This window comes from Bombyx mandarina, chromosome 20, assembly GCF_030267445.1.
Source record: "Bombyx mandarina strain Sakado chromosome 20, ASM3026744v2".
NCBI lineage: Eukaryota > Metazoa > Arthropoda > Insecta > Lepidoptera > Bombycidae > Bombyx > Bombyx mandarina.
This window is the reverse complement of record NC_143226.1, coordinates 721223-730762: the sequence shown is the minus strand read 5'-3', so window position 1 is coordinate 730762 and position 9540 is coordinate 721223. Positions and strand designations below refer to the sequence as shown.

The window sequence follows — 9540 nt, the reverse complement described above, 5'->3', positions numbered from 1 at the left end:
GAAGTGCAACCATTTCGTTTATTTTTTGCATTATCGTAGACAATTCACTTTTCAGTCGAAATAATTAATAGTGTGATGCCTATGTTTTTACTGTCTAGGATTTCCACTTTCCAGTACAAAAACTAAGCCATAGAATGTGTGCCTTCAAGCGGTAGAGGAGACACGATTTAGCCGATCCCTTAAATCAACAAGTGCCAGGGCTTAGTGGTGTTACTAGACTGAAAAATATCACAAAATGGCGACTAGCGGAAGTCTATTTTCTCTGTCTTTTTGATAACTTGACACACGTGCCGCGTGGAGTTTTACCTCGCAGGTTACTGAATATTTACTAAAATATCTTTAAAGTTAGGTTTAATCATTTATAAAACATTAAGAAAGACTAGAACAAGTGCTAAGATAAATTCATTTGTGAGTTTTGGTGAAAAAGTGAAAATTTGTCCGACTTGGAAGCATGACATGCCGCCTCACTCATAGCATATTTCTTGTTCTCTTTATTTCTTAAATTCCTCAATTTAAAGCTAGTTTTAGTCGTTAGAATAAGTTAATATAGGGAAATCACAATGTTCTTTTATTGTTCAACAATGATATTGGATGGTTTGCTGTTTTGTTGTTGTGACCTAACCTAAATTAGTTTCACGATTCTGTGGTGATCGGGCATACATTGGATTCCGTTCCATTAAACTGATAATCATAGTATTAAACTCAATAGGTATGATTGTTCACGAGATTCAAATTGAGTAGTGTGATTCTTAAAATGCATTGTTGATTTCAGCTATTCGAAATATGCCTCAGTATGATACCACCTTTCAATAAAAAAGCTAAAAACTTGGAAGATTGCGATCACAATTTAAGAAAAAAGGATTATTATAAAGTGTGAAATATTTAACAGATTATCTCTATTTCTTAGCTAATTTGTCTTTTTTGTACAAAGTAAGCAGTGCCTATGAATAAAAAAAACATTTTACAGCACGATGGTTGCGACTACAGAAAAGAAGGCTGCGGCTACCGACAAGAAGGCTGCGGCTGAGAAGAAGCCCGTCAAAGGGAAAGAAGACAGTAAGAAGTTGCCTGCTGTACCAGAGTCAGTGCTCAAGCATCGTAAGAGGAGAGAGGCTCTTCGCACTAGGAGATTACAGGTACCACCACAACCACTGGAACTATAAAAAATATCTATAGGACCATTTTTGAGTTTTTGTTCTATTTCAACAAAATCTGTTAAATCATGTGTTTCATATTAAATAAAATGAATAATTTGAGAGAACAATGAATATCTGATCAGAGTAATGGGCCATGGACCCCTGATGTTAAGTGGAGACTTTGTTAAAAATATTAATTCTAAATTATCACTCAATCAAATGATGATACAAAATTTAAAAGGCATAGTTCATCTGATATAATTATGGTGCTGTTCATTTTTAATCTGAAAATAAAAAATAAAGTAGCTAAACATGATAATAATACACAATTTATATTATTATTTTTCTTTGACAAGGTTACGCTAAAGAGGCGTTCTTCTGCCATCAAGAAGAAGAGGGAAATCTTCAAGAGGGCTGAACAGTACGTCAAAGAATACCGCATCAAGGAACGTGATGAAATCAGACTAGCCAGACAAGTATGTTTTTTTTTCAAATTGTAGCTATTTAATGAGTTTTACATCGAAATGACTTTACCTACAGAAATTTTTCAGTGAAAGAAGACTTGTTTGTCATGTTATCTATGCTATGTACATTCCTCTAAGACCGCATGTTTTCTTTTAACCATGCTTAACTTAATGAAAATTTGTAAGTTAAACCTGCTACTGCCTAAGCAGAGAGAATTTAAGCTGCTTATCTACCGCTTTGCCCTGCCACAATACATTATAGCTCAGAGCTTTGAGCTAAAAAAACAATTACGTTCTTGTTTACAGGCACGCAATCGTGGCAACTACTACGTTCCCGGAGAAGCCAAATTGGCATTTGTCATCCGAATCCGTGGTATCAACCAAGTTTCACCGAAGGTGAGCTATAATAAATTTACGATTGTTTATTCATTAAAAAAAACATTTTAAGATTCATAAAGAATAACAATAATAAAAAGAATAATTGGAAGAAAACATTGAAATACACTGACCATATGTAGCAATGCATAGTAAGAAATTCATATATTAAAAAAAACATAGAGTGCGCCTCGCACACCGACGGCTTTCTTGAGCTAGTTGGCTACAGTAGGCGCCAGATAAACCGAGTGACCCTATGGTGTCGTGCAATATGCTCTGACAACTTTCCTATCACTCAAACAGTCTTTTTCAATGAAATATAATCAATGAATATGCATCATTAAAAAAAAAACAATGCATATCATGATTACAAAATACTTCAATACGAGCTACAGCGGTCATTGTGCCTGTATTGGAAAATAAAGTAAATCATCTGCAAATAGTACTCAAATGAGATCACAATCACTTTAAGTAGCTAGTAAATTATGCATTTAAATATTAAATGGTTAATTTGCAACCAAACTTAAAACGATTTTGTAATTAAAATAAATATTCAAACTTTTATGATATTAATTTTCAATTAACAAATGATCATGATAAATGATTTAATTCACACAGGTCCGTAAAGTTCTGCAACTGTTTAGACTGCGCCAAATAAACAATGGTGTGTTTGTACGTCTGAATAAGGCTACGGTGAATATGCTACGTATCGCCGAGCCTTACATTGCTTGGGGATACCCCAACTTAAAGAGTGTCCGTGAGGTAAGTAAATTGCTGACAATAGTTTATTTAATTAATGTGGTATTGCTCCAAAACGCTTCTTCATACCACATAATATCCAAAGTAAGGGGGGCGATAAAGTTCTTATTGCTATACTAAATTAGTGATTCCTATGTTGAATATAATGTTACACCAAACAGCTAAATGCTATGCAGCTAATGCTATATTAAGATAATGTACAACCAAAAAAAGGAAACATTTGGTCCGTTTATTATCCTATCTTAGCTTCTATTCTTGACTATTTAAAATATGAAGGAAAACAAAGCATGTGGATAGTTTCATCCCATCTTATTTTGCAGACTCTTGACCTAATCTTTCTTTTTACCCTTAGTAGTAGATTAGCATGCAGGCCATCTAGATTGTGAGTGGCTACTGTTGCTTATGGACCTTAGTCTGAGCAATGCCATGGGTGTTGAGATGTCATTGACTACTTAAAATAAAATAAAAAATGCAATATCTTTGTCTATCTTTTATTGTAAATGTTGAAGAAACAATGCATGTTTACAATACCACTCTGCCATTGGCATTATTAGTTTTGTGAATAGCACTTCTAAGGGATTAAATCACATGGACAAAGTCACGGGTACATGCATATAACCTGTAATGTAATATTTTTTCTCATGTCTTTGTAGTTAGTATACAAACGTGGATTCGCCAAGCTGAGTGGGCAACGTATACCAATCACTTCCAACAGCATTGTTGAGAAGAGGCTCCATAAACACAACATTATCTGTGTTGAGGACCTCATCCATGAGATCTTCACTGTTGGAGAAAAGTTCAAGGTAATTAGTAAAATATAGTTTAAAAATCAAAACATACTTTTTATAAAGGCTGAACTAAAATTGTTTTATCCTAGTCAGAATTATGGGATGATTTAGAATTTATGAAAATTATATTTTATGTTAGACGGATACAATTTGAACTTAATTTAAGCTAATATGTAAATTGATTATGAAATTGGTATATTTGAAATTTTGAGACTGTTGTTTGGCTGTTCACAACCAAATTTGGTTCTAAATATTTTTATTTGGAATTTAACCTGTTCACTTAGAAAACTGTTTAATTGATAATAAAATTAATCTGAAAATATTTGGACATATTTTCAGTACGCGAGTAATTTCCTATGGCCCTTCAAATTGAACAATCCAACTGGTGGCTGGCGCAAGAAGACCATTCATTACGTCGACGGCGGAGACTTTGGTAACCGCGAAGACAAGATCAACGATCTTCTCAGGAGGATGGTTTAAATAAATAGATTTATAATTGTATTTATTCGTTTTATTTTTACAATAAATTACAAAAATCACCAATTTTGTGGGTGTATAGATATTCAATAGGGCAGTTTACTAAGACTGCAAGTCGTGATGATTGATCAACGATTATCGTCCAGTTTTTTATTTTTTTTGTTTATTGCTTATATGGGTGGACGAGCTCACAGCCCACCTGGTGTTAAGTGGTTACTGGAGCCCATAGACATCCACAAAGTAAATGCGCCACCCACCTTGAGATACAAGTTCTAAGGTCTCAAGTAGTGTGTCAGACGAAATGTTTTTAGGGCTTTTCTGTTTGGCGACGACAGAACCTTTATCTTTTGTAGTATTTTCATTTCATAAACTATTCCACAATCTTTAAAGCAAATATAACCACCTTTTTTTTTTGTCAGGAGGAAATCGCCGTACTTCCGCCCTCCACTGGGGATAGAGGGCGGGCCATGTCAGAGTCGAACTGACTAAAACCTCCTGTCGCTCAAAAACCAACGTCCAAACCTCGCATGAGACAGAACTCATGACAAGGCAAAGGGGGAAAAGTGAAGCGTTTAGTGCGGAGCACATCTCTCCCATCACCCTCCCCCTCCCCCTCGGGACGCCGGACTGGCGGTCGTCGGCGCCACGACCACCAGCCCTCTCGGTCGGCAGACTGTCCGAAGCCCGCCTAGATGGCGCCAGTTAGAGTGGGTTACCCTACGGAATACCCCGCTGGGCCAGAACCAGCGTGGGTCGAGGATAGCCGGCCTTCCATCACCCGGATGCTCTTGCGTAAAACGCGTGCAGAGCAGCTTACACGTCGTCTTCTTAGGCCCCCCTCGCCGGTCCCCAGACCGACATGTGAGGGGGACCCGAAACACTTAAGAGGGCCAGGGCTTGGGCGAGATCCGCCTCCCTGGCCCCCGCTCGACGGCGGCGGGATTGTGCGTCTCTCACGCGCCCCGCCGCCTCCTGCGAGATGGTACACTCGCAGAAGTCGAGCATCGCCTTCCACGACTCGTTGTCGCCGAGTATCGGTGCCACAACACTCGGCAACGACAAGTCGGTTCCTATTTTTGCGACGAGGACACGGCGCCACCCCTCCCATGCGGGGCAGGCGACGAGCGTATGCTCTGCCGTGTCCAAGTCGCAACCACAATGGTGGCACTCTGCCGTCGGCTCGGCTGTGATCCGGTGCAGGAACTCACCAAAACAACCATGCCCAGTGAGCACCCGCGTGAGCCGGAAAGTGAGGCGTCCTCTGTCACGATTCACCCAATCCACAAGGACCGGGCGAATCGCCTTGACGGTCCTACGACCAGCCGAAGGATCAGCCAGCCGTCTGGACCATGACTCCAGCAAATATGACCACCATAGACTATATTTAGAAAAAAAAGGGTGCGTGTAGTTATGTACGCGCGTAAGAAGTTATACTTTATTTTTATTAAATTTATTTCTTTTATTTTAATTTAAATTTTAATCAATTTGAAAAAAAAAACGATTAAACAACATCCTCAAACACGCATATTGGACATCCCTTTTCTTGACATCGTAAAAATTCGGTAATTCTCGGTACGCCAAGTTACGTCGGTCGTATTGTAATGAGCGATTTAGTGTAACTTCAAAAAAGTCTTCAAACGAAGTGAACAAATACTCGTTCAGTTCGAAATAATCTTCACTCGTTTAATTAGCAATTTAGGAATCAGAATGGTAGACCTCCGATAATGTTTCTTTCGAATTGCTCAAACACTAACGTGAAATCTTCAAACGAACCAAAGATGTAGTTTTTAATGGTTTTCTGTAAATTCTGAAAAAATATTGAACTTAGATTAGATATGTTTGCAACTAAGTAATAACTAAACTAAAAAAGTAATGTGGTGAACAATATATGTGATAAAAGCTGGTTTGCACTTTTATCTTATATATCGAGTTTTAGATATTATTTGTTTATTTCTTAAATCTATAAGTTGGAACGTTTGCCGTTAGGGGCGCTGTTCCAACTGCATACAAATTTAAGTTAACTTTTACGCTATCGAGGACGTTAAAAGACTCACTAAGTACACCAGACTGACCACTAAGAGACAAGATACGTATTCACGTTTACTGAGTACCTAGTCTGCTGACAAACTAAACTTATTTCCACAGAGTAATTTAACTTTTAGAGCGACTTTGTGTATAATGAATAATTAATGAAAACTTAAATTACCTCAACTGTAGTATAAAAAGTATGATTCACTTCATGTTTGGTAGAATTGTTCTCGTTGTAGAGTATTTTAGCAAAAAAATTTCTTATATCATTTCCTATACTCATATTACCTCCACTAATTTTTAGTAAAGGTTCTGAGAAACCATCATTTACAACTTCAACAACAATTTTGGAATCACCAATTTCAAGATTTAATTTAATCTTAGATTTTAAAAACTCATCACTAGTATATTGACTACATAAATGTTCATATGTTTCCTTTTGTACCTTATTTTTACAATACGTTTCGTTTTTAAATATTTCTTTGTAATCATTGGGTAATTTTACATAGAAAGAATAATGATTGTTTATAAAATTAGCAGTGTGGATATTAAAAAGATTTCCATGTAAAAGCTCAGATGATTCTTGTACTAATTTCTGCAATGTTTTATTTGGTTGCTTCAAACATATTGTTCTAGAATCTTTGTGAATTTTGATAAAATGTTCTGCAGTTAACAAAACATTCTTTGTATACAAAACTGTATAAACACAATCATTTTTGTCATGGACTCCTGGTAACTTCACGACCAATTTGATATTAACATTAACTCTGTTTAATTTTGATTTAAGTGGTATCAAATACTTTACTTTCTTCAAATACTCTCTCACTTTTATAGTAACAGTCTTCAAAATTTGATTACCAGATGATAAAGTGGTATAGATTCTTAAATTTTCAACTAAATTTGTAAGTATATTTTTTATTGTATGATGCACTGTTGTTGTAGATAATTCTACAGAGAGTAATATTGTGTCTATTTCAAAATATTCTTTCAATTTCTCTGTTAGAAACATGTCAGAATGTGTTTTTTGAACTTCATCATAATTTGTGTATACGTTAATATTAGTTTGGAAAACTTCATTCATTATGTCCAGTCTGTTGGCCAATGCTATGCAACTTATGTATGTTTCCTCCTCTTTAATTCTCTTAGCAATCTTACTATTATTTTCAATTTCCTCAAAAATCTGATTCAAACATTCTGAATTACTCAATATGATGTCAGCCAGAATATGACTTTCATCATAATGACGGTTGTGTTTATAATCTTCAACCGAGAAACTGTATATTATATTCATAAAAGTTGTACATATAATCTGATCACCAATTATTACAAAATCGTAAACTTGTCTTGCAAAATATCTTTTGAACTTTCCATCATTGCTTAAATTGGCTCTCCACATTGTTAAACCATCTGTATATATTAGTGTGTCTTTCATTACAGTAATTTTATGTATAGCAGTGTTCAAATGAATTTGATTATGCTCCTCGGTGTTCAGGTAAAATTTTATGATAGTGCCTATATTTAATGCAACAACTATCTGTAAATCATTTTGGTTTATTTCAATATTACATATTAACGATGGACACGAGTAAATTTTTTGTAGTGAAATCTGTTCAGTTTGATTATTAAAAACAGCTCCATATATTGTCATTCTATCAAAAGTTATCAATAGTAAATTGTGATTTTTGTATATGTTTTCATTGGAATGAAATATTTTTTTTATTTCATTGAAGTTATTTAAGCTTAATCCGCATGTCTTTAAAATACATTTCGTCTGAATGTTTTTTGTGCAAAAATTCTCTGTAGAGACAGAAAGAAGCATTTTTTTCTCTGGTTGTAGTTCAGAATTTACTTTATGAATAGATAGTAAGCAGTTATCCGAATTTTGTTTTAGAAACAATATAGTCTCAGGAGTAAAATTACATATTGCTATGATATTCTGTTCTAACGGTAAAAACATATTTCTTATTAACACATTTGTATTCTTGAATTTCAGAGATATTATGTGGACGGTTCCGTTTATATCCAAACAGACGATGTAATTGTTGTAGACTAACAAGTCGTGTATATGATATTGCGGTAAAATATATTTAGAGTAATTTGGATTTGGAAACTTTAAATTGTCGTAAATAAATATTTGATTTTTGTTCCAAAAGACTAACATGGAATTACATTGGTTGTATTTTACGTTTAAGGAACTTATTGATTCTTCACATTTGAAATTGTGTCTCGACATAATGTTATCGTCAGATGTCATTCTTTGTTATGGCACAAGTAACTCAAAATAAGGATAATTCATTTAGAATTTAAATAATACAAATGTAACGTTGACTAGGTATGTAGGCACATGGTAGGCACTTTGTGGCTTTTAAATTTTCTTTCAACAGTTTCAAACTTTCAACTTTCAACTTTAGACATTTCGACATATAAACAAGAGCTTTTTTTAAGGGAATTTATGACCTGGTAACTAAGATCTTTAGGTCATGCCTTATTTTAATTTATCTTATTATAAAGGAAAAATGTTTATATAAAGGGGATATAAAGGAATGTGAAGAGAAATGAAATGAATTTGATTAATATGAAACATGGCATGAAATGAAATGAGATGAGATGATATGGGATGAAATATAACACGGGTCAACACCAAATTTGACTTTGATTGCAAAGCATAAAGTTTCGGTATTTTAGATCGTAATTAGACGAAAAAAAATACATGGCATGAAACAGTTTGCTTTTGAACTTTAATAAATTGACCACATATGAAACAAAATCCATCAGCAGCGTATTTACACTTTCGTGACATTTTAAGTATTTCTGGGCTTGTACAAAACACTGATCGTTGTTTATGACTCGAGTGCCATCTAGTGGCACTGTGTAAACTTAAACACCCCACTCTAATAGCGCTGTTTTTTTGAAAGTATTAAAATTAATTCAAATTTATAAAAAAATTTAAAAATGAGTTTTATTACTATAACTATCACAAAAGCAAACTTTATACCAAAAAAAGGTATTTTATTTTCGTTTTTGTGAATAATTAACCGGTAAAACCTAGTATAAACGTTAAGACAAAGAACGAATTTTTTTTGTAGAGTTGTGTAATCTCAATAAAATGGTGGTCATTTACTGAGACTTTTTCAGTGGCCTTTTTGGAGGATACCGAGAAGTTAAGTTCAGCGGCTTTGTTTGATTTTCCCACATTTGTGCACTTTCACAGATACTAAACAGTTAATAAACCAATATAGACAAAATAAAACAATTCACACAGCTTCGCTCCTCGCGTTCCCGTCTAAAAGTCCAACAAGTTTTTGAATTTTATGCTATAGTTCTATTTTTCAACAGAAAGGCGAAGGTATATATCACACATTTTTTTGTTTTTTTTTTTTTGTTTTTTTTTTTTTTTTTTGATCAGGAGGAAATCGCCGGACTTTCGCCCTCCACTGGGGACGGCGGGCGGAGCATGTCGGAGTCGAACCGACTAAAACCTCCTGTCGCTCAACAACCAACGTCCAAACCTCA

The 9540-nt window shown here is 34.8% G+C and overlaps 2 protein-coding genes across 4 annotated transcripts; one reads left to right on the top strand and one right to left on the bottom strand.

Annotated features, from left to right (window-relative positions):
- Positions 1 to 159: 159 nt before the first annotated feature.
- On the top strand, positions 160 to 4023 carry RpL7 (ribosomal protein L7). 2 transcript variants are annotated; one of them, XM_028177049.2, is made up of 7 exons: positions 160 to 313; positions 968 to 1136; positions 1493 to 1612; positions 1907 to 1996; positions 2594 to 2737; positions 3388 to 3537; positions 3862 to 4023. In XM_028177049.2, the coding sequence occupies exons 2-7, from the start codon at positions 972 to 974 to the stop codon at positions 4000 to 4002; spliced, it is 810 nt and encodes a 269-aa protein (XP_028032850.1). In that variant the 5' UTR covers positions 160 to 313; positions 968 to 971; the 3' UTR covers positions 4003 to 4023. The 2 variants fall into 2 exon arrangements, with proteins under 2 accessions (XP_028032850.1, XP_089592248.1); XM_089736122.1 differs by having other exon boundaries at positions 265 to 408.
- Positions 4024 to 5590: 1567 nt separating this feature from the next.
- On the bottom strand, positions 5591 to 8430 carry LOC114245045 (uncharacterized). Of its 2 annotated transcripts, none has more exons than XM_028177047.2 (2): positions 6206 to 8430; positions 5591 to 5806 (listed from the first exon to the last, which is right to left on the bottom strand). In XM_028177047.2, exons 1-2 carry the CDS (start codon positions 8279 to 8281, stop codon positions 5702 to 5704), a joined length of 2181 nt encoding a protein of 726 aa, XP_028032848.2. In that variant the 5' UTR covers positions 8282 to 8430; the 3' UTR covers positions 5591 to 5701. The 2 variants fall into 2 exon arrangements, with proteins under 2 accessions (XP_028032848.2, XP_028032849.2); XM_028177048.2 differs by having other exon boundaries at positions 6833 to 8430.
- Between the last annotated feature and the right edge of the window lie 1110 nt (positions 8431 to 9540).